A 25,433-nucleotide genomic window follows, 5' to 3' on the forward strand; every position below is an offset into this window, starting at 1 on the left:
GGATGCACTGGTACTGACAGCTTGGGCATCATGTTGAATGCAAAACTCAGAATGGTAGATTCTAGAGAAGTAGTCTGATGCTGACCAGGAAATGCTATGCTTGTGACTAAATTCTGTCTCCTAAATTATCAGAGTCAAGAATTTAGTAAAGCACTAATTTGAGACATCTCATATTTGTCTGGGATGAATTAAGCAAACCTGCCTTCCTTCTGAACCCTTGTTTTATGTATTGTACCAGTTGTCAAATGAATATTCAAATAGGTGGTTGGTGTTCTTTTCCTCCTAGATAGGTTTTGATGGTGATAGCCTTGAATCCTAATGGACACTCATCCAAGGTAAGAAAGGTATGGTTTATAATGCCTTCAGATGGGGACCCTGTGTTCAAACAGAGACCTAATTGCTAGCAGATCTTCCTACTTCAAGTGCTCAAAACATTAGCTCAGTATTCTAACTAGCAATGTTAGACCAGTAGATCTTTCTCTGACTTAGACAGGTTTTAAAATAGAAAGCAACTTCAGATGCATTTAAAGAGGGGACCGATCTGGTTAGTAAACATACCTAAAGGCTTGAGCTTTTTAAGGATTTATCTGTCTAATTTCTCAATCTTAATGGACCTAAAGTGTAAAAAAAGCTCTGTCTTCTGCTTCTGGAAAGGAAAATGGAGAAACTTATACATTCCTGGTGGATTGCCATGAAAACAGGAGCCAGCTGCAAGCATTTCCTCCATATCCAGTTTTGCAGGATATGGCTTTTAATCGATCTTTACTGTTTAGGATTCACTAGCTGCTTTCATACTAGTAATCTCTGCATTTCTATGGCAGAGTAATTTACAGTTCTCTCAGTTTTAATTTTCTTGTAGTGTTATCTGAAAGTTCTTCACAATGCTATTCTGTATGATAATGAAAATGCTGTTCAACAATAAAATATTGTAGAGATCTGGTTTTAGTTTGCTACTAAAAGCTGTGATTAAAAACATATATTGATCACCATTATTTATTTTGTTTCCCCTGTGTGTGGCTTTTCTACATCAAATTTTCTATCTCTGTGCCTGTGAATTTACTTCTTACATCATCTTTCTATATCCTGAATAACTTAGTTCACATCTTTATAGATTTCTGAATAATAGATTTAGTTATCACTTCCCTAGAGGTAAAACAATAGCCATCTTTTCTTTGCTTCAATTTACTTCTTCTGGGAAGTAATCATTCTGCTCTGCTCTACATCACCCCAAGCAATGTAACGTTCATAGAATATTCGTATCGATTCCCTGCTAATGATTTTCATATCTGTTTGCCTCCTTACCAATCTCTCATCCTTTGTCAAGTCCTCCCCATCTTTTTTAATGGTTTTTATTGGATATCTAACCATGAGCAAGCATGATAGATAAACATGTAAATGATCTCTCAGTCTCAGCTTTTCTTCTTTCTCCCTTCTCTGCTTCATCATCATTCCCACCTTCTGAGCTCACTACCTTAACATTGCCTTCAGTCTCACTCTCTATGCTGTTATCTAGCTTCTATCAGCTAGAATCATCAGCTCAGACACTTGTGCCAGTCACCTTAGTGACTGAAAAATGCTTGATTTCTGCACCTTACCTGCCCAGTAAATCTAAAATGGTGTTGTAGGTGACCTTGCCCCCTCAGTATTGCCCATGGATTTCAACTTTATGTCTGTAAATTAAAACTCAAGCACTTTATTGCCAATTCATTCTATCTCCTGCATCAGTCTCCATCTTCTGTCTTGCTTTGTGCTGAGTCTTTCTTTTCCTTAAGAAGTGTTTTATGACAAGGCAGGAGAGGCTGCCTGAGACTGTAGCTTTAGTAGCATGAATGCACAGTAATACTAAGACGAACGGAAACAAATACAGCTCCTTCAGAAACAGAGTACCTTTGACGTTGCTCTGGGTCTATTTGGCTGCTCATATCTTCGTCTTCTTCAAAATAATGCCCAGAAGATGGAGTTCTCTTCTAATTAATGAAGTACATCTTCCTACCATGTGTTAAAAGCATTTTTCTAAATAATTACATATTTCAGGAAGCATTCCATTTATCACGAGAATACATTTTCCTCTGACTGCTCATAAAAAAACTGTTTACATTTTCATTAGTTCAGCTGGGTGTTCCTCAAACTTGTTATTCAGATTAGCAAATTGATTTTATTCTTTACATTCCAGATTTGCCAGCTTCAAATAGCCATATTAAACTTACAGTGTGCATTACTAATTAGTAAATAGTAAAAATGATTAAAAATTACAAAATGCTAAGCTTCTACCCCCCACCCTTCCCCCAGGGGAACATGCAGAAATAGTATCTGGAACATATACAAATTCTATTATGCTATAGCTCTTTCCATGCACTATTTCTCAGGGAATAAACTTTAATATTTTCCATAATTATTTTTAAGATTTATTGTCTATAACAACAATTTTTAATGGTATTATTATTGTTTGGACTTGTAATTTTTAGATTTTATTTCCATACCTGGAACAAAGTTATTATAATGAATGTGCAATCAGAAATCACTTGTGAGACTGCATATGCATATGTGATATTTGATGAGTCTATGAAATTTGTATATTCTTGAGTTTTTCCTCAAATGCAGAATTTGGTACTGAGCAACAAAAGGACACACAACCAAAAAAAAACACTTGCCTGCTGCCTATGATGTTTTTTTTCAATTATGTTAAGTAGCAGAAAAAATCTGAGTTATTATTAAATGCATCCTGATCATTGCCTGAAACCATGCTGCTTTCTAAGTTGTCCTGTATATCATACTGATCATATTATGGTAATGGGTAGCTCTCCCACTGCGTTGTCTATAGAAAACAGAAGGACAGTATTCAGAGATCACTGTTAAGGTAGCTTCTTGATTAAACAAAGCATTATTCTTAACCTTTAAACAGTGAGCCTATTTAAGGCAGATTTTGCTTGACATCAAAGGAAGGATTCATGCAAAGTTCATCCTTGATTAGTGAAAATATCTATGAAGTCACTACTTCTGCTTTTGCCTATATTGGTACTGTGTCTTGCTACCCAAGGCTTGAACAGTGAGACAGTATCTGCTTTGGGCTGATGAGCTTCAGAAATGCAAGTACACAGCAGGCTTCTAGGGACATCCCTGTCTTGTCTGCCCATGGAGCAGTAAGTTTTAATTTAAAAATTTATCACTTCTCTGTGGATAGTCATAAGAAGTAGTAGTTCTGTTAAGTTATATTTTCTTAGGAGCATTTTGCTGAACATAGTTTGATGTTGGTTCACTGTGAGGACGTTTCATGAGTATTATTTACAGAAGGAAAATTACCTTGTTTTTTTGCTCATGTTCATGTAAGAGGATGCCACTTCACCACAGTCCTTCTGTTATACTTAATCTTGTAGGTGGTAAGAAGTGATTTTATCTTTGGACTGAGAGAAGGATTTTAATGAAGCCTGCTCACAGGCAGAGTTCTGTAGCAGATCTGGAGATCCGTAAATCAGTCTCCTTTAAATGGGGGTTTCACCATTCGTGTTTTTTGCAAATTGTCTTTAAAATGAGGGGATTTAAGCGGATAGAGAAAATCTGTTACAAATATCTTCTTCAATATGTCCATTTGGTTTTTTGTTGATGATCCAGGCAAGACTTTGTTCCCCATGTATCCAACATGGGCTGACTTAAATAAGCTTCTTTATTCTCTAAAAACCAAATTTTTTACATTTAGAGTCAAAAGACTAATTCTAGAATGTGTAAATATTGTTCTAATTGATTCTTCTTAACAGAGGTGTTTTGCAGAAATGCTCAGTATTCTGTGTTTCAACACAAAAACCTTTCATATTCTTTGTTAAAATCATCTCTGACAATATCAATTCTAGTTTACCCAGAAACAGATTTAGCAGGAGCTGTCTCAGAAGGGCAGTAAAACATTGCCTGTTTCAAAAATCAAAATGTGCTAAGTGATGAACTCGAGCAAGTCAAAATAGGACAGGAAAATAGCAAATGATGCTGCTAATATACGCATTTTCTGTTTTCTGTAACTGAAATGCAACCAAATTCTGTATCTTAAGTTACTGCAAATTAGAGATCAACATGGTTACTGTGCTGTAAAGCACAACACACCCAGAATATTATCACTTATAAGAAAGCAGAATCAGAACTGGTATTGCAGCTAAGGGGAGACATCTGTAACAACCTGTAAATCAGGTCTACAGCTTCCCCCATGAGGGGAAGAGGAGGGGCAGGCACTGAAGTCTTCTCTCTGGTGACCAGTGAAAGGACCCAAGGAAATGATCTGAAGCTGTGTTGTTGGGGTTTAGGTTGGGTATTAGGAAAAGATTCTTCACTCAGAGTGTGGTTGGGCACTGGAACAGGCATCACAGTGCGAAGGGAAGTGTTCACAGCACTAAGCTTGCCAGAGTTCAACAAGCATTTGGACAATGCTCTCAGGCACATGGTATGATTCTTGGGGTAGGTATCCTGTGCATGTTGTAATTTTAAAACCTGAATCTCTGTTATGAGAACTAAAGTTGCATTTAGTTCATGAGCAAACATCCAGTTGTTTATCTGTCATGTCTTTCAGTGAATCTGATTTTCTGTTCAAATTTATTTATTATTCAAGGGGCTAGTTCCAAAATTTTACCAGTTTTTGTTGGATACAGGAGGCTAATGGGTGAATACTAAAGAGGAGGGAATTTTTTTCATGACACTTACTTGGTTGCTTTATCTTTTTGTTGGTTATCAATCCAGACCAATCAGAGAGCTACTAGAAGTTGCACTAGGCAGCTTATAACTCACTCAGGGTTATAGGGATCAAGGCAATACATTTCAACTTTTCTAGGCCATGATCTACAAGAGCTACTCATACAGGAACTACACTATATTTTTCGCTCTAAGTTTTCTTGACACATTAATTAGCCACTTTTGTGCTGTTCTAAATAATCTGCTTAAATATCATTCAGATATTGTTGTGTGTAACCAGGTCATTTGTATAGTGATGGAAAATGGTCTATTCCTATCAGTTTGGTGTTAATCAGTTACAACAATGTTTTGTATTACTTGGTTGTGGTATGATCAGTTAGTAGTTGCCAATTCTGAAATTTTCAGTAGAACGGTATCAAACAGGTTATCTGCAACTGCAACACGAAAATGAAATAAAGGGAAAAGGAGATGTATTGGTAAAGGATATTAAGAAATAATCCATCACAGTTCAAAGCAATCACTAAATTGAGTAGACTAGACTACTTACATGGATTCTTCTGAATCAATAATTATTATGGAAATATCAAATATGTATGTATTCTTATGTGTAATTGAACTACTGTCTTGTAGTTTATACCAAAGTGCATCAAAAAAATACTCAAAGAAGCCTCTTGTCTCAGGCTTCTGCCACCCAGAGCTCAACATGCAGCTTGCACTGCAGATGTGCACAGTGAGCACCTGTACTAAATCACAGAATGATACAATTGTAGAATATGCTGAGTTGGAACAGGCCCATCACTGAGTCCCACTGCTGGGCCTGTGCACGACAACCCCAAGAATCACACCATGTGCCTGAGAGCTTTGTCCAAACACTTCTTGAACTCTGTCAGGCTGGTGCTGTGACCACTGCCCTGGGGAGCCATTTTGGTGCCCAACTGCTCTGGGTGAAGAACCTTTTTCTGATATCCAACTAAACCTCCCCTGACACATTGCCTCAAATCCTGTCTCTGGTCACCAGAGTTAAGAGATCAGTACGTACCCTTCTACTTCCCCTCTTGAGGCTGTTGAACACCACAGTGAGGTCTTTCATCAGTCTCCTCCAGGCTGAACAGACCAAGTGACCTCAGCCACTCCCCACATGGCTTCCCCTCCTGACCCTTCACCATCCTACTCACCCTCCTTTGGACACTCTCCGGTAGCTTAATGTCTTATATTGTGATGCCCAAAACAGCAGACAGGACTTGTAGGAATTGCTGTGATACAAGTAAATAAAAGAGAGAATTTTCCATGTTGGAAGAGTTTAATTTGACACATGAAGACTTTCCTCAACTTCTGCTTAGGTCATTTTCATTTTAGTTTTCTTTTTTTTCCTGTTTTTTCATCTTTTTTTCCTACTTTACATTTTTTTTCTTACTAATATTGTCTTTGACTATTTTTCCAGTAGTATGCAATTTGTGTGTCAATACTGTGCAAAAATACTCATACCACAATGCCTAAAAGTGTCCTTGTTTGCCAAGTGTTCCATCTCACAAATTCAGGACATGATGATTTGGTATATGGTAATTTAAAATAATAACAAAGAAAACCCCTGTGAGAAACCTTTGTTTTTTTTCAAATGAGAAGACATAATCCTTGTGTGGCAATTGCAGAACTGAATCATTTGGGTTCCAGAACTTTAAGCATTGTTTTCTAATACAAACCTAACATTAAAAGAGTACAATAAAGTACAAAGCGAATGATGTCTCATTATCTGTGTATAAGAAACTCGCATTTGAGTTTCTGACATACAAATGACCCAGCACATGAATTATATACATTCCCCTCTAAAAGGCTTGTTGATTTCATTTCACAATAAGTAATTATTTTGTGCTGCAGATTAAAAGTGAGATTGAGAGCCTCACTTCACAATGGAAAGACAGCTGATCATGAGCCAAAGTTTCATTGAAATGAGTCATAGACTAATATTTAATAAGAATATTAGCTCTCCTAAAATATAAAATACAGTTTACAGTGGTACTGAAAAGGTGGGAACTATTTCATGTATCCACCTGGTCATCTTGATAGACCTGAACTTGTCTCCTCCAGTCAAATTCCATTAAATTATCTTACACCTTGGAGCATCAGAGCCCCGTTAGGCACATCCTCATGGAATCATTTGGCAATGTGTCTAAACAAGGACCTTATTATCTCTGTGGATCTGTAAGAAACAGACTTTGAAAGACATGGAATATGCACTACTGACTCATATTCAACTTTCTGTCACCCAGGATGCCTAAGTATCTTTCCATGGCACTGCTTTCCAGCATCTCATTTGCCAGTCTGTGTCTAAATCCAGGGCTGCCCCATCCCACATGCAGAATCTGGTACTTACCTGTGTTGAGCTTCAGATGGTTGGTGATTGCTCAGCCCTCTAATTTACTAGGGTCTCTCTGCAGGGCCTCCCTGCCTTTGAGGGAGTCAACAGCTCCTCCCAGTTTCATACCAACTTGCTTAGTACCCCTTCCAGCCTGCCTCCAGGTCATTTATGAAGTTGTTGACGAGAACAGGGCTGAGGATGGAGCCCTGTGGAACCCTCTAGTGACAGGTCACCAGTCCGATGTCACCCCATTCACTCTAACCCTTTGTGCCTGACCTGTGAGCCAGTTGCTCACCCATCACACAATGTGTTTATCCAGATGAATGCTGGACATTCTGTCCAGAAGGATTCTATAAAAGACAGTATCAAAAGCTTGACTGAAATCCAAAGAGATCGCATTTACTGGCTTCCTTTGATCAGCTAGGTGGGTTACCTTGTCATAAAAGGAAATCAGGCTTGATAAAGCAAGACTTTTGTTTGATTGTAAGTAAAAAAACCTTATCTGAACCATGAATGGAAATATATAGGATCATAGAATCATTTAGGTTGGAAAAGAGCTTCAAGGTTATTGAGTCCAACTGTAAACCAAACACTGCCCAATAAATACATATATTTATATTTATTACATATAAGACATAAGTCAGATTTTTAGGTTTTATGCTTTGGTTTTGTTATTCATCACCTAAATAATAACAAGTATTTTGGAGTTTTTGGTTCTGGGTATTGTTTAGGTACTATGATAAATGGCCCTATTTAAAATACAGAGGGAGATGGAGTACAGAAAGTACTATCCTAGACCCTCACCATTTATCCAGTACTAAAGTGGTTTTCTGTTTTGCAGAGTGAATTCCATTGAATAACATTGATTTCCTATTTCAATAAAGGGAACTGTCGGCCAAAAGGTGGATGAAATATTAAGGCTCTACTATCTAATTAGATAGATAGATAGATAGATAGATACACAGATAAATACTGTGCAAGTAAAAAAAAAAAGCCCAGTATTGTCTTATACAGGCTGTATTTAATTTTGAAAACTAAATAACTGTTAGTTTAATTTTATTTATGTGGAAAATAAAATTATTTTAAGAACTACTGGAAAAAATCCATTTTTACAATGTGAATATATTCTGTATAACCATTGATTGCATGTGAAAGCACACAATCCATTTTATGCCCCAGTAATTCTGAAACATCTGAACTCTATTCCCTCCACATACCACCTGAAAATTCACAAGACTAAGCACCCCCTTAGTGCTGGGAATGGATTTGCCATTGCAGCCTGGAGGGGATTGTAACTAGCATTATAAAGCCCTGATGATAGTTTTATAATGGAAAGTCTGAAACAACCTCAAGTACCGCCTCATTAATGTGATTCTGTAATACATAACCAGTCTAATTTGAAAATAAGAATCAGTTATTAAGGAATACATTTGTGGAGTTAATATTGTTAACTTCTTAATTTTGCTCTTCTCTTGTATTTGAATTAGTTTTCTTTCAAATAAAATCTTCTGATGAGGCACCTAATGGTTTTCTACTTTAACTTTTCTGTTCTGCTTGTTTTTACAGCTGTTCCCCATTGTATTTATGTTTAACCCCCTTGCAGAGTCCTTGCAGTGAAATCATTATGCAGATCAAAGTATAGTCCTGATATCCAAACTCTTCCAACTACATTAGCCTCTTCATAAATTGATTAGGAAAGACATTGCACAGGAAATGGCTATCAAGATGGCTTACATTAAGAATGGAGCTAGTGCTCCAGATGTGTTTTCTGTGTGTGTACATGCTTGCAGCCTTGTCAATTCCTTTAAAGTAGTTTGAGTCTTACTAGACACTGACAGTGTTGCCATGGAGTTGTACTTGGATTTCACAGCAAAGCTGAAACTGATTTCCAGATGAGAGTTGAGTTAGAAAATGGGGAGAAAACCAGAACGAGTAAACAAATTTCCAAACTATCTTTAGATTTGATACCTACTTTTTCTGTCTTGCTATATCTATTACAGATATAACACCTATGTTGTTTGGGTGTTGAGTTTTTTTAGATGGAAAAAATATAATTAAGAATTCAGAATTGAGATTATTCTTTCAAGGAAAAGCAATAAGATGCTATACTGCATTACTTTACTTTGTGTGAAAATGAGGTCTTTTAATATGTGAATCTCCTTAATGGATCTATCTTGAGATTGTGCCTGTATAGAGGATAAAAGCTCTGATATTGCTTCATTAGCCTGTATCAAGAAGTTTTGTTTCCCAAAGCAATTTTCAGCATCTTTTTCCTTTTATTGTCACATTTGATTATTTTAGAATTTGCTCGGAAGACACAACAATGTCCTTATGTGTTAATTTCAGGGTATAAGATGGTACATTCAATAATCCCTGTTAAGAAATTAAATCAGAATCTGGCTGACAAATGTTACAATCAATATCACACAATTAATCCATAGTAGACTGCATAATAAACAGAATATGCTTTCTGTGCCAGTTAATGTCCTATGAATTCCTGCTTTACTTGAAATGTGTCATTAAAAGTTTTGTTATTGCTGTACTGTTGTCACTCTATGATGCTTTAACATATGAAACACAATTTTATTTGATTTTATGATTTTTCTTACTAGTGGCTAGCATTCAGAAGCTTCCTGCTGCATCTGTTTTAACTGACATCAATTTCCCCATGAAAGGAAGAAAAGGAATGGTTGATTGGGCACGAAACTCAGAGGACAGGGTTGTCATTCCAAAAAATATCTTCACTCCTATGTCAACAGGTAAAAAAGCGTATCGGCATGTTAATTTTCTATTAGCTTTAGCAAGGAAACTCTGCATGTGTCTCATGGGATCACTGTATAATATAGGATTTGTTCTTTTATTCCTCTACCCATAGTTGATCCTAGAGAGAAATGAATGGGCTTAATTTCAGCACCTTGATAAAAAGTGCTGCACAAATCCTAGACATTATTTTCTACAGCAAAGAGACAATGCTTTACTTAGTTACTGTGCACAGGATTTAATCTGTGTGATCTGAGGTGAGCTGAAGTGCAGCTCCGCTGAACCCCCTGAAGCTGCTGTACTCCAGCAGACAGAGTCATTGCAACATAACTCTTACCCAAGGAAGCTCAGCAGGCAAATTAGCCTAACTTCAGGTACAATTTACAAATATCATTGCAGTGCAGGTCTCTGACAGTAGAGAATTTACTCACTAAGCCTTAAACTCTACAGACATTCTTTGAGAATGCTTAATTATAAATGTAAGTGAACTAGCATGGATGTCAGTATACAATGATGGATGTCTTGAAAATGTGATTTTCAGTGGTTTAAATCTTTCGATATGCTCCTGACAGTGCTACATTTTTATGACAGACTTCCAGGATATAATTCAAAATTATGATGGTTTATTTAAAATAAAACTTATATTACAAAGATAGATGATATTCAGAGATTTTGATGCTGATGAACGCTTGGGAAAGAGAGTTTTAAAATTTTTTTTCCTTATTCTTTTCAGAACTAGATGAATCAACTGTATTTGTACTTGGAGCAGTGCTATACAAAAATTTAGAACTCATTTTGCCCACTTTGAGGTAAGAAATTTCATAAATACAATATGAATTGACGTATTTCAGGATCATAACTATACTATATGTCAGGATAAAAGCAGACAGTCAAGACTATTTGCATATTAGTACTGCTGGATTTTTTTTTCATTATATTTATAATGTATATGCATATATTAATCTCTCCATCATGCTTAGTTACTTGCATGATAGAAATAGCCTTTGCATCAAATCAAATTGCCCTAATTTATATTTTATGTAATCTATATTAAACTTAATTACAGAAATTTTTGATCAGAAGTATATGCAGTGATGTACCTTAATGGTCAGACCACTTGAGCTTCCAGATAGTACAAATGGTCTTGTAATGACATCATAACTTGACATACTAAAGTTGTCTGCTCAGCTTCTACAGAAGTCTCTAGCAGTAGTTTTCCAAACATTTTTTCAGTGCAAATTGTATTCAGAAGGGACAGCATAGCTATAGAGACGATCCGTTTTAGAAACAAGACGTGCATGTGCTGAACAGCTGGAGTATATAAGTTTTGAGGGCCACACACATGCAGAAAGATACAGGAAGGCCTCTTGTTTCACTTTTTCCTTTTTGTACTTGCCAGAAGACAATTTGGAAATAAATATTTCGCCTCCTCTTTTCTAATTACCAGTTATGATAATTTCGTGGTCCATTAATACTACCTTATTTTATATGATCCTGTGCACCATTGGTCTACTAATGCCCTTTTACAGTAAAAGAAACACATGCAGATGGTGTCACAACAGGTCCTACTGAATTCACAATAATTAGAAAAGATGGTAATAAGGAAGCCACCAGATCACCTTTCCCTACTCTATTTAGCCAAAACATCAGTATTTGAAACAAAGAATGGAAAAACAAGAGGTTTTTACCAAAATCTATCTGAAAACAAAAAAAACACTAATTCCTAAGAAAATTAAAAATCTACTTCCTAGCAAAGTTTCAACGTGCTGTGGAATGAGTAGCTGCAAGTTAGGGACAGAAATCTCTCTGAGGTAGAGCACAATTTGAACAGTGATGTCCTGACAGGACACCTGGAAGCCTAAAAGTGCTGGCAAGGGCCATCTGTGCTTAAGGCATGATATAAATGACAGCTCATCCACTTCTGAAGTGTTGTTAAGCACTTCCCATTTGTTGTACCAGTTTCTGAAATTAGCCAGGAAGGAAGAGATGTTTGTAAAAGATTTTTTTTTTTACCCCATACTCAAAGAACCAGTGACAACTGGCTTATTTGAGTTAGTTCTTTTTGGTAGACTTTAGATAAAAATCTGACAGTCCTAGGAAAGCATCAATGTGGCTATGTACTTTTCAGACCTTTATATTGTAAACTACAGTCTATGGTCATGCCTTTTCAGCCTTCACAGGTCTCTAGTTTTAATTTACAGAAAAACGGTGTAAATGTTAAATTCTGTATGTTTGCTTATATGAAAAGTCTTTCAGAGCCCTTATTTCATCCATTAGAAAAGTGAGGTTTATATGCCTTACTAGATTTTCCCTAGAAACAATACTATTGTTTTTAAAATTATTCCCAAGTAGCAGGAATAAGGGCAGAACAGGGACATAAAAGTATAGCAGTGTAAACGCTATGGATTATAAGTGCTTTTTGGTTCCCAAATATTTTGCTTTTGTCTGTTCTGCTTTCAGCTGGTTACTGATTTGCACTGCTAATTTAACCACTTCTCTGTACAGTTCAGTTCATAGATAGGTTTTGTGACTTATTTTACCAAAATGGTCTAATAATCTATGTATATCTATTCAAAAATGAAGTCTTTAGAAATTCAAATACAAAGGTATCCTACTTTGCCTCTGAATTTGTTCAATATTCTTTGAATCTAATTCTCAGGTGCCTGTAAAAAGGAACCTAGCACTATTACTCTCTTATGTATGTGAATGAGGAATAAAAGTAATTATTAATCTGTGATATAAAAATATAACGCATATTCCTCTAGTGTCTTCTTTGTCTGGAATATAGCACTTTGCATTTCCTTAATGAAATACTTTTCTTATTATGAAGCTATACTGAAACTTTTAAGCTTACATCTCTTACCTCACCAGGAAGTGTATCATGCAGGATTTCTTTTCCCATGGCAATCATATTTAAAATATGATCTCATGGGCTTAAAATAGTATCTCAGAAAAGTCACCATTTCAAACTGCTTTCATAGAATTATAGTGTCATTGAAAGGTCTGCCTCCAAATATCATCTAATTCTAACTTCCCTCCATGGGCAGGGACACTTTCCACTAGACCAGGCTGCTCACAGCTCCATCCAGCCTGACCCTGAACACTTGTAATGACAGGACATCCACAGCTTCTCTGAGCAACCTGTTCCAGTGTCTCAACACCCTCATTAAAAATTTTTTCTTCCTTATGTCTAATCTAAATTTATCATGTTTCAATTTAAAACCTTTGTGCCTTGCCCTGTCACTACAGGTATTGGTAAAAAGTCTCAGTCTTTATCTTAGTATCCCTTTAAGAATCGAAAGCCTGCAATAAGGTCTTCATGGAGCTTTCTGTTCTCCAGGATGAACAACCCCAACCCTCTGAACCTTTCTTCATAGGAGAGATGTTCCAGCCCTCTGATCATTTTAATGGCCCTACCCTGGACCTCTTTCATGCCTTTCTTGTGCTGGGAATTCCACAGATGGACATAGCACTCTAAGTGGTGTTTCACAAGAGCAGAGCAGAGGGGCAGAATCACCTCCTTCTCCCTGCTGGCTGTGCATCTTTTGATGCAGCCCAGCATCAGGGTACAATTGACTTTCTGGGCTGCAAGCCTGCATTGCCAGCTCATGTTCAACATTTCATCTACCAGTGTCCTCCAATATTTCTTGATAGGCTGCTCTCAATCCTTCTATCCTCTAGACTGTATTGATACCAGGGATTGCTTCAACCCAGATGCAGGACCTTTCAATCAGCTTTGTTGAGCTTCCTGAGTTTTTCAAGGACCTGGCTCTCAAGCCTGTGAAGGTCCCTCTCAATGGCATCACTTCCCTCCAGCATGTCACCCACACTGTGGTGTCATCAGAAAACCTGCTGAAGGTGCCCTCAATCCTTTTGTTCGTGTCATTGATGAAGATACTCAATACTATTGAATGCATTTTGACACCTTCAGATATTTTAATGTTCATTCAGATAGAGTACCAGCAAAACCTTTGATACTGTCTTCCATGGCATTCTCCTGGAGAAACTGGCAGCCCATGGCTTGGACAGATACTCTTTTCACTAGGTAATAAACTAGCTTGGATGAACAGGCCCAGACTGGTCGTGAACGGTACTACATCAGGTTGGCAAACAGTCTCTAGTGGGGTTGCCCAAGGCTCAGTATTGGGGCCAGCCCTGTTTAATGTCTTCATTTATGATCTGGGTGAGGGGATCAAGTGAACCCTCAGTAAGTTCGCAGATGATACTAAGCTGAATGGGAGTGTTGATCTGCGGAGGCCAGGAAGGCTCTGCAGAGGGATCTGGAAAGGCTGGTTCAGTGGGCAGAGGCCGGTGGTGTGAGGTTCAACAAGATAAAGTGCTGGGTTCTGCACTTGGGTCACAACAACCCCATGCAGCATTACAGTCTGGGAGAAGAGTGGCTGGAAACCTGCCTGGTGGAAAGGGACCTGGCAGTGTTGGTTGACAGCAGCTGAACATGAGCCAATGGCATCCTGACCTGTATCAGCAATAGTGTGGCCAGCAGGACCAGGGCAGTGATTGTCTGGTTGCACTCTGACTCGCTCCCTGATGAGGCCACATCTCAAATCCTGTGTTCAGTTCTTGGCCCCTCACTGTGAAAAGGACATTCAGGTGCTGGAGAATGTCCAGAGAAGGGCAATGGAGCTGGTGAAGGGTCTGAAGCAAAAGTCCCATAAAGAGAGGCTGAGGGAGCTGGGGTTATTTAGCCTGGAGAAAAGGAGGCTCAGGGGGGACCTTTTCACTCTCTACAACTCCCTGAAAGGAGTTTGTAGCCAGGTGGTGGTTGGGCTCTTCTCCTAGACAACAAACAACAGGACAAGAGGAAAAGGCCTCAAGCTCTGCCATGGGAGGTTCAGGTTGGATATCAGGAAGAATTTTTCACTGAAAGGGTGGTTAAGCACTGGAATGGGCTTCCCAGGGAGGTGTTGGAGTTCCTATTCCTGCAGGTGTTCAAGAAATTACTGGACATGGCACTTAGTGCTATGGTCTAGTTGACAAGGTGGTGACCAATAGAAGGTTGGATTTGATGATCTTAGATGTCTTTTCCAGCCTAGGTGGTTCTGTGATTCTGTAATTTGAAATTGGAAAAAAAGCTGCAACTGTGGTTAGTGCTGAATTTGTTATTACTCTGTGGAAATTAGAACTGACATGCAGGTTTTAAAGTGATCTTTATTATGGTCTGTTTTATTGTTTTGAACTTGTTCAGGTACATGAATGAAGGTTTCTATACATCCCACTGCATTTGGAAAAGGTTTATTCTTGTTTGCTTGCATTTTGCAATGAAAAAATACCATCTTACATGTGCTAATATTAATTACTCATTGTACTAATATTGCTTAACTGTAATAAATATTATCATAATAACCACATTAGTGCTGAAAATAATGAAATGCGTCACTGCATTACTGTTGTCTATGGAGCAAACACTGTAGGATGAGAAGGAATGTAACATCACCTATTTTTTATATGATGCCTAGAAGTGCACAACACAGGAATTAAAAAAACATTCTGGATAAGTATTTTATGTGATGCTTTTTCTAAGTATAATGACAGTTAAATATATATCAAGGGTGGGAAGGAAGAACAAAAATTAAACCAAGGTAAAATAAGTAAAACATGGTTGAGTTTGAAGGCCATCATTTACACCTTAAAAACCTGATAATAAAGGTGATTTCTACCAGCTGCATTTAGATATCTAGAAAGGTTTACCAGTTCCCATGTGATTGCATTTCCTGGCTTTACAGGAGTTAGGGTGTGAATAAAGAAAGTATTTGGTCGTAGTTTCCAGAAGAATAAAGGTGACATGCACTCCAATACATTCCTTATTTTTATCACTAAAAGGTATGCAAACTTCTGCATCATCACAAGGAACTGCTTTAAAAAAAATAAATAAACAAAAAAAATTTTAAATCTCAGTATATATTTAGGGAAAGTCTTCCAAAATACCTAACCACAGAATCCCCATCTGGTACATCACAGGTGTTCTGTGAGTAAAATGAGGATTTCATTATCTAGGACAGCCAAAATTAGCTGCATTTTACCATACGTGTTTAATTTTTCTTGGTTTTACTAGCATAGTATCTATTAAAAGTGAACACAGTGTGAGATGGGAACTTGCAACTGCATTAATATAGAAGTTTCTGGACTTGTGTTTAATCCTACTGGTACATGTACATTCAGAGAATTTTGCAATGAGTGTTTAAATGAACATTTAGGGAAACAAAAACTTCCTCATAAAACTAGAAGAATTTTTTTTCCATGCACAAGTAAATAAACTTCCTCTGATTCCTAATATACTTTGCTGCATTGCACTGTTCTTGTATTGTCTTATGGATTTGTTAATAGCAGATACTGAAATATCGAATATTTTCAGAACTCTAGACTATTATTTCCAAAGTTCTTGTGCCCCTGAGCACACTTATGTTAAGTTCACAGAAAATTGATTCTCAGTACAATACTCCTCTAAAAGATATTATATATAATTTCTCTCTTGAGCACTTTGAAGGAATACATTGCATATTGCCATAATGTAAGACAGTTTTTAACTTTAAGAAATAAGAACAAATAAAGAATCAATGATTTTGCTATATCAAGCTTTTTTTCCCATCACTTAAACAGCCACCATAAATTTCCTGCTCAAATTTTCTTCACTGAAATGTTCTCTTCCCCCATTTGAAACATCATTCCTAACCCCGACCTTCAGGTGCTGTACAACCAAAAAGGCCCTTAAATTTCCTCAGGTCAGCTTTGTTAGACCAAGGATGTACCTCAGACAGGCTTTTATTGCATCACATTACAGCTTTAGCTTTTGTAGTTTTTCTGTAATGTATACAACTTTTACACATTTATAACTTCGATCTTACTGTCTTGCAATAGCAACATGCCTTATTCATAAGTTCATTTTTCTTGAGTAACATGGATTCATTCTAAAAAGAAAATAAAACATGAATTTCATACTACATAGGATCAATATGATTTCCCTTATATAAAAGAATACCCTCAAAATTTATACCCTGGTAGGAAAACAGCTTAATAAAATAGCTCTATTTTATTAATATCATTATTAACTCAGATCAGAAAAAAGCTCTAGGGCAGCAGCTCTGAAAGCATTTCTTGAGCTTTAACTCCATCAAACATTGCTATCTTGAATCTTCAAGGACTTTTCCATAGTTTCCAAGAAATTGAATAGATTGTTTTTGAATAATTTATTTCAAAACTTAACCCTGATGAGCATCTTTCTGGACAGTCAGCAGAGCACCATCCTCTACAACTTCATTTCTCATTACAGTTGAATTTTCGATTCTTTTTGATGAAGGAGAAGGAGCTAATGGTGAAGTCACTCTCCACCATAAAAAAGCTGTAAGGTAATGCATTTGCCCAGGAAGTGTGAGATAGATCATTCCCATTCTATGCCATTCGCAACATGAGAGGGACTGAAACTGTCCGAGGACATTTTGTAAAAGCTGATTACTTAAATTCCTGGATAAGTGTTCTCAGAACTAGGCTGCTGTTTTAAAAAAATATCTTCAACAGAGATAGCAGTGGTTTTGAGATTTTTTCAAGTTTTTGAAAATTTTTCAACTACAAATCTTTGAGCTTTAATTTAGAGACATCTTAATATGCTATGTGAGTTTAGAATATGCTTTAGAATATACTTACCAGATTGTATTCTTCTAGGGACTGTCCAAGCAGTTAAATATGAAATATGCACATAGGCATTGAGCCCAGACAGGACAGTGACGAGGGATACAGTTTTCATTTCACAGTGATATAGGCAGTTTTATTTATTTTCTTGTGAAGCAGTCTGCTAGGGGTTCTTGAAAATGTAAGTAGATTGATAGAGTTTTAATGAGACTGAGGTTAAAAGGATGTGCTGAAGTTACAAACTAGACACTTAGATGTTCTTTCAGATCTCACCCTAGAACTGTCAGAACTGCACTAAAATGAGATACACCAAGGAAAACTTTCTTGATCACGAAGACTGACTGTAGAAGAGTACTGAAGTAGCAGTATTTACAATAGTTTGCATGAATTTCCAAAATTGAAATAATCTCTTAGTAGATAGTAAGCACCATTTTCACTTGTCATTATATGTTAGAGAAATCAGGTTTTTATTTATTTGGAGTTTTATTTGGTTTGGGGGGGTTGGGTTTTGGGGTTTTTTTATAATTATAGATATTCAGCTACTGTAATTCTACAGAATGCACTGAAAATTTGCTAAACATTAAATGTTAGCCTGACTGATACATTTTTGTCAATAATATGTGAGACTTCAAAGTGTAACCAAAGGGAAGAAATAGGAATTAAGTAAAACAGAAAGTCAGTTCCGTTATATTTTCATTATATGATTTGGCTGAGCAAAATTGGACTAGAACTCATACCTTGCCCCAGAAGAACAATTTCATTCCTTGTGCTGAATGAAATGCCTGCTGAGCTAAGTTTCTATTACTGTAGCCATGGCAATTCCTGTTTCAATGATCCAGCAAAATGGAATTCTCTCCTAAATACAAACTCCCTAGAGAAAATAAGCAATTAAACAACAACAGCAGCAAAAGAATATTTATAATGTCTATTATAATTACATCCAAACTGCCTAGTTTTGTCTTTGATAACATCCACCTGTGAATATGCCTTTCTGTGAGGTGCGGAAAGAAGCATTACATACAAAGTAAAACCATAATGATCACCGGAAGCAGTCAGGCTGATAACTGATGGTCATTCTAAACCTGACAGGGTCATAAGAAGCAAAGGATCTCATACATGAACATCATGTCAACATGTCTTTATGCCTGTATTAGCATAATCTTGGCATTACTAGCTCTGTCCTAGAAAGGTTGCTATGATACATAGTGATCCACATTTTACATGAAAAGAAAAATTGATGATGAATTAGAAAAATGGACAGAAAGTTATTATTTTGCATAACCCAGTATAATAATGTAAGACCAAATCTAATCTTCCATATGAGAAAAAATTCATTGGCTTGGCAGGATTTCAGTCAGGGCACAATTGTGGTTTAAATTCTAAAAAGTATTTAGCTGATGAAGTTGCCCACTCATATACCAAATACAATTTTTTTAGAATTGGAAACAGGTATACTTTTTTCATGAGCACAGAATCAACAGAACTGTACAGTCTCCCATTGTACTTACCCACCTTCACAATCTTACAGTTAACAGTCAGAAAAAAACCCAACACAGCACTGTGGAAGAAAAATGACTGTATTTTATAAAACATACCTAGTGGGTCTATGTTGAAAGAAGTAGATGAGATACACTCAAACATGCACAGAATGTTTATGTCATCAATACATTCTTTTAATTAATAAATTGTACTTTAAGGAATTACTTCTGTGCCATTGGTGCTTTTCAGTCTTCAATGCGTTGAGTACAGTTGAAATAAGTGTTTTCACCACTTCCAAACAAATTATTTTCTCCCTTAATATTTGTCAACTAAGTCACAGAAAATACTCCATTACATCTTTAAATGTAGTATTAAAAGTCTCATTTAACCTTATAAAAACTTAAATTTTCCATTTTTACATTTTTTACAGGAATTTTACAGTTGTTAACTCAAAAATCATTGTTGTTACTATACGACCTGAGCCTAAAACTACAGATTCTTTCCTGGAGATAGAACTGGCTCATCTGTCTAATGTAAGTACAAGGGTAGTTGATATGCTTTTACAAGAATATTTGCCAAATCATATGAGAGAAAAGAAGTGGTGTTGTTTTAAATGTCAGGTTATAAAATGCAGTTTAACTTCTAAAATTTAATCCCAGGAACAGTGTAACAATCTTTGAAAGGAATGTGTACTTGATCAGGCATGTGTATAAACAAAACAAAATTAATTGTCGTTTTGTGAATGTTGAGGTTTTTTATTAAACAGCAATTTCTGTTGAAGAGTTTCCATTAAATGCTTTCATGGTTACAATTGAAAATGTATCATTGTACTGACTGCTTAACCTTTTGCTCCCTGCATATTTCATAGAGCTACAGTAGTTCTTCAGGCCCTTTCTTCTTTTCTTTGATTATTTTATAGAAGCCGGTTTTTACTTAACCCATCGTAGCAGACTACAAAAATGCTCTGGTTCCAATTTAGCTTACAGTCCTAATAAATGTTTGAGATTTTTTGTCATTTAAATTCTATATTTCTCAGGCTTTAATCTCACATTAAAAATGTTTTAAATGTGAAAATAAAAAGGACTTTCTTTCCAAATATATGAAAAATATTTAGACTTTTTCTTTCTGTTTTCAGTGGTCTCCCAGCACTCACAAGGAAAATAAAATCTATCTTTTGTGGAAAATTTTCGTCATATACAATATTGGGAAAATAACATTAAGTGACAAGCATGGGAGTAATTTATGTGAAGGCACAACTTATAAACTCTCTCTGTTTATGTTACTAAGAGCTAGAGTTTGCTTTGAATAAAGTCATAAAGAGTCAGTTAGAAGGGACAGTTACTGGAACTTTTGAAAATAGTATTGTTATACAAAAATCTTTAAAGCTGTAATTTTTAAGTTATAAACAGTTACTCAAGTGGTCATATAGATACAATTCAGCTAGAGAAGTTCCAAATATTTCAGTCAGTAGCAAAATTGAATTAGTGACTCTGGGCAAAAGTATGAAGAAAACTTTTTGAACTCTAGATCTTTAAATTACATTTTACTCAAGGTTAGAAGAAACTGTTTTGACATTAATGGGCATTATGATCAGCCATTCAGTTCCCAGAAAAATGCCAATGCAAAGAACACCTCAGTGAAAGTTCGGCAGAAAAAAAGGAACAGAGGAACATAAACTGAGCTGATTCCTTACTTTTCAATAACATTGAAAGTGTATTGATGAAGAATTGTGTCGATTTGGGGTTTTATGGTTCTCTGTTTCTGTTTATTTTTAAGATGGTTTATGACATGTAGATTTCATTTTCTGTTTTGTTTTATTTTCTTTCAAACCTAAATTACATTGTATATATTAGGAGAAAATATCAGTCTTCAACATAACTTTTGTTTCTGTCAGATATTTCACTTAAAATATTACGATATATTTGCTGAAGTAAACACAAATTAATCCTATATATCAGGGGAAGAACCAATCAGCTTTGCAATAGAATACTTGTTTTGGTCTTACTAAGATCATTATTAGGAAGAATTTATGGTAATTTTCAATGCTATATTTTATAATCTATTATTTTAACAATGATTGGGGGGTTACTTCCAGAAATTGCAGAATATAACATTTATATTTTGAAATTGAAATCACTACTTGAAAAAGTAGCAGGTAAGAGGGCCCATGGGGTAGCAGGTAAGAAAATGATTCTCATTAATTTGGTCACATGCAAGAAAACAAATTTTAAAATTATATAAGAAAATAATACTGGTAAGCAATGTATTAGCATTGAAAATATTTCTAGACCAAACACAAGCTAATAAAACAAGCACAACACAGGCAAGACTAGACTAATAAAAGGTTGAACTGCTAAACCCAGAAGCTGAAATTCTACAAAATTATTAGAGAGGGAATTTTTTTTCATCTTTTTTTAATCCGTCCTTTTGATTAATTTACAGAGCAAGTTTTTGCCAAGTTTGAAAATCTTGAAAATTAAACTTCATTGTTACAAAAGATCAGATCATATCTTGACAAAGCAGAAAGGTAATAACCTTGCCAATACATATCAGAGCATTTCTTTTTTTTTTGGTTCAGTTTTTGTCCTATAATATAATCCAGAGAAGCATCAAGTGCTTGGGTCAAATTTTCATCCCTTAAACTTACATACATTCTCCATTTATGTAGGATCTCAATCCACCTGAGTATACAAGTTGGATTGGCAGATACAATGACAATATCTTGCTCCGGAAAATCCATTAATACAAATCAGTTATATAATTTTAATATCTTTAAACATTTGGTCATTTGTGTTCAAGACATAGCCTTCATCATGGAACTTTGGCTTAAAGAAATAAGGCTGTAGATGCACAGAAATAATATTTTGTAAGTTTGAGCATTCAGTTAAACGGAATCTAATTCTAATCTTCTTTGCTATAATTTTCTCACCTGAAAATAAGGATTTATTCTATTATAATATATTACCATAGGACAGGCTTTATGTACATACAACAAGATAAAATCATTGCTAATATATCTTTAATATTTGATAACGGCTCATTGATTAAACATTATGTCAGCTAAATAGATTAATTATTAAACAGAAAATAAAATATATTCTCTTTCATCTGATTTTTTTTAATGTTTCTGTTGTATTTGTTCTTTTCAAACCTTTGTTCTTGAAAATGCTGTTCATTTATTTAGAACAGTTTGTTTGCAAATTGATTTAATGATGATATTTTAAGCATTTTGTAGTATATAGCATTTTGCCTACTAGTATATAGAAGTATATCCACACATTTGTTCTTTTACCGCCTTATCTACTGACTAAATTAGGTAGATAAGAGATTATGAAAAAAAGATGGGCAAATGGATAGTTTAAAAAGAGTTAATATGGCTAATTAAAATCAGGCTTAAAACACCAATTTATTCAAAATTTGTAATAATTTCTTCATTTTATATCAAAACTATCCAGTTTATTAATAAAACTGGAGGATTATCTTTTGGAGGAAGTGTAAACCACGATTACATGTGCTGTTTGAAATATATTGCGTGGTATTTGGATTTGTAGATAATTACAAATATAACAGAGAGCTGACCAGAGTGGAATGTGAGTTGCAATGCATCACTGCTCAGTTGGTTAGAGCATTGTGCTAATAAAAAATAACACCAGGGTTGTGAGTTGAACCCCCGTATGGCCATTCACTGAAGAGTTGGGCTTGATGATCCTTGTGGATCCCTTTCAGTTCAAAATATTCTGTGATCTGTGATTTAGAGAACATGATATTTGGTCTTATAAAGTGTGAACATGTAGATGAATATGGCCACGTTTTTCCAGTAGTTTGATTAAAGAGACACCAAAGCAATCTTTAAAAAAAATGCACAACTCAAACAGAATCCTATTTGCTCTAGAGAGAATATGAACTCTCACCTTCTGACAGCACAGAAGTTTACTCCAGGGCCACTAGAATAAGGAGCCAGCAGTAGCACAGGACATGAAATGTTCAGTGAGACTGAAAACCTGGGCAACAAAACAGCTGGCACTGTGCTGGATGGCTGTCAAAGTTGCCAATCACATCTTGTAAGTTGAGTTTTATATGCCAGGGATACATACACATACATACACACATATGCCCATTTTTGAGATATCCAAGAAATGTGCTGTAGTGTATAAATCAATGCCACAGCAGTTGTAAACACTAATGAACACAGTAGCTGCTTCCTTAGCTGCAGCTGAGTAATTAGCTGGTAAGAGCACTGCCCTCACAGAGAGCCATGGCTATCGGAGACAGCTCTACAACAGCCCTGCAACATTGCCAAGAGGTACCCCAGAGAGGCTGTGAAAAAGGTTAACAGATTAAAGACAAAGAAGCAAATACAGAAACAAGCTCTTTGTGGTCCTTGCAGTGCTTGAAGGGTATTTGATCAGGTATCAAAAGAGGAAGAAGTTCTGAAAGGGCGCTGTGTCCTTGCAATCTGCCACTTCTGGTGGAACAAACTCTCACACAACACTTTCTTTAGGAGCAGGAGCAGTATTTATCCTGCTTCCCATGTTTCTGCTTAATCTCTCATTGGTGACTGCAGTGGCCAAACATACACTTTCTTTTCATTTGAATACATTTCAAAGAGAGCAAAGTGTGTGATCTGAGAGCAATTTTATCAGGCTTCAGTTTTCTGCAAAGGCTTTTATTTCCTTCTATTTTGTAGATTTCTTTATAATGGACATTTTTTCTGAAAGCGTTTTTTTATTCATTCTATTTGCACTCTGGGAATAGCAAGCATAAACTGTATGATGTCCACTGCTAGGAAAGACAAGTCTTAGATCTGAGAGATGCAAAGCCTTGTTATTATGCAGCTATAGGAGTACTTTTTTAATGTGCATGTAACTGTATCAGATTTCAAGTAGAACTTCACCCAGACTAATGATAAAAATTAATACTCTTATAAAATTACATTTTAAAGAGAATTTAATTCTGCACTGACATTCTTTTGTTCTTATCCTTCTACCTCTTAGTCCATCAATGTATCTGAAAGCTCCTGGCTAGTGATGCAGGGCCTGTTCTCTTGAGTCTCAACTGGCCTGTTATCCACTGCTTTGTCCTGTGCTCTCTTCCCCTTCCTATTCTTTATCTTATAAATACTTCAGGGGATGGAGCATCCTTTATTTATGTTTGTACAGTGCTATGTAAATATAAAGTTCCATAAGTATATGTTGGTTTTAAATATTTATACTCTACTCATAAAATTCAGTGCAGTCAGCAAAATACTAAAGTAGAGGTTCAAAATTTCCCTAAATGCCTCTCTCACAAGGACCTTTTTTATCTTTGACAAAGAGGTAGGTGGATTAATTTAAATATTTAATAGATTTTTACTTTACAGGTTGCCATGTCTTTTTCTATAAATAAATCACTTTTGAGAATAAAATATTAAGGTGTGTTTTTTTTATATGAAAGTACCTCTATATCTACTGCATCTACACTGTTCACTAGCATTAAGATCCAAAAATAGTGGATTCCTCCTGTTTCTTCAAATCACTTGTGATTTTTCAAAAGTATTTTTTTATTCTATATTTTATATAATTTGTTTGTGTAGTTCTGACTCCTGGGAATATCTAATGCTTATGATGAACAGGAATGTATTTTAGCAGTTTTGAGTACTTCTAAGTCAATTTGAGTGAATTTTAATTTTGTCTCAACACTTCCTCAGCAGCAAAATAAACGAGTAATTATATAGATTTTTCAATTTCCAAAAAAGTTCTCAATAGTTCATTGATTTGTAATAAAAAACCTAGATTCCCATTCTGTTCTAAATCAAATCGTAAATCTTCCACTGACTTTGAAGACAGAGGAGCCGGTATTGTAAAGCTCAACCACAAACAAAAAAATACATATTTTGAGCAAAACACTCTGCTGATTTAGGACCTAATTTACAAAACCTTTGGACACTGCATGTGGGGTCTGTGAACCTGAAATCCCAACCTCTAGACATTTTGCCCAACATAAGCTTAAAAGGTATTACTGGTTTTGACATCCAAATTCCTAAGGGGTCTAAAGTTCTGCTTCTAAACACACCAGAAATGTTCAGTCAAGTCTCTTAACAGATGAGCTATTATCTCATATTTTACTTCCACTAGGATATACCAAAAAGACAACTTTATGCTTTCCTTATCTAAGCAGAGAGTGCACAAATACTCTGCTCTGAGGTTCAAGTGCCTTCAAAATATCCTATAAGAATTAACCTTAAGCTTTTGCCATTTCGGTGGCATCAATTCATCAGAGTATAAGGATGATCTTGTAGGAGGAGACCCAAATAAATTTTTAGGTCAAGCATGACAAATATTTTTGCATACAGGTAACTAATAGGTCTGTTTGTTTTCTTCTTAGGGCACATTGAATCCCTACTGTGTGCTGTGGGATGATTCAAGAATGTAAGTGACAGATGTTTGCTTCTATTGCTATAGCTCAAATATTACGAAGTACCTAGTGATTTTTATGTAGTTGGTCAGTAAACCGGTTGATATGAGAGAGAGAGTGAACCTTTGACAGA

The 25,433-nt window shown here is 35.8% G+C and overlaps 1 protein-coding gene across 11 annotated transcripts in view; it reads left to right on the top strand.

Moving 5' to 3' along the window:
- Positions 1 to 25,433, top strand: part of ADGRB3 (adhesion G protein-coupled receptor B3) — a 454,887-nt gene that overhangs the window by 252,224 nt on the left and 177,230 nt on the right. For all 11 annotated transcript variants that reach the window (XM_042017060.1, XM_042017059.1, XM_042017064.1 and 8 more), the window contains 4 exons: positions 9,637 to 9,783; positions 10,518 to 10,593; positions 19,338 to 19,440; positions 25,271 to 25,314. In XM_042017060.1, the coding sequence (XP_041872994.1) occupies positions 9,637 to 9,783; positions 10,518 to 10,593; positions 19,338 to 19,440; positions 25,271 to 25,314 (370 nt within the window). The remainder of the gene's footprint in view (positions 1 to 9,636; positions 9,784 to 10,517; positions 10,594 to 19,337; positions 19,441 to 25,270; positions 25,315 to 25,433) is intronic.

Source organism: Corvus kubaryi, unplaced genomic scaffold (genome assembly GCF_017639235.1).
Source record: "Corvus kubaryi isolate FWS band 111438036 unplaced genomic scaffold, C.kubaryi_AGA036_p1.0 split3-73, whole genome shotgun sequence".
NCBI lineage: Eukaryota > Metazoa > Chordata > Aves > Passeriformes > Corvidae > Corvus > Corvus kubaryi.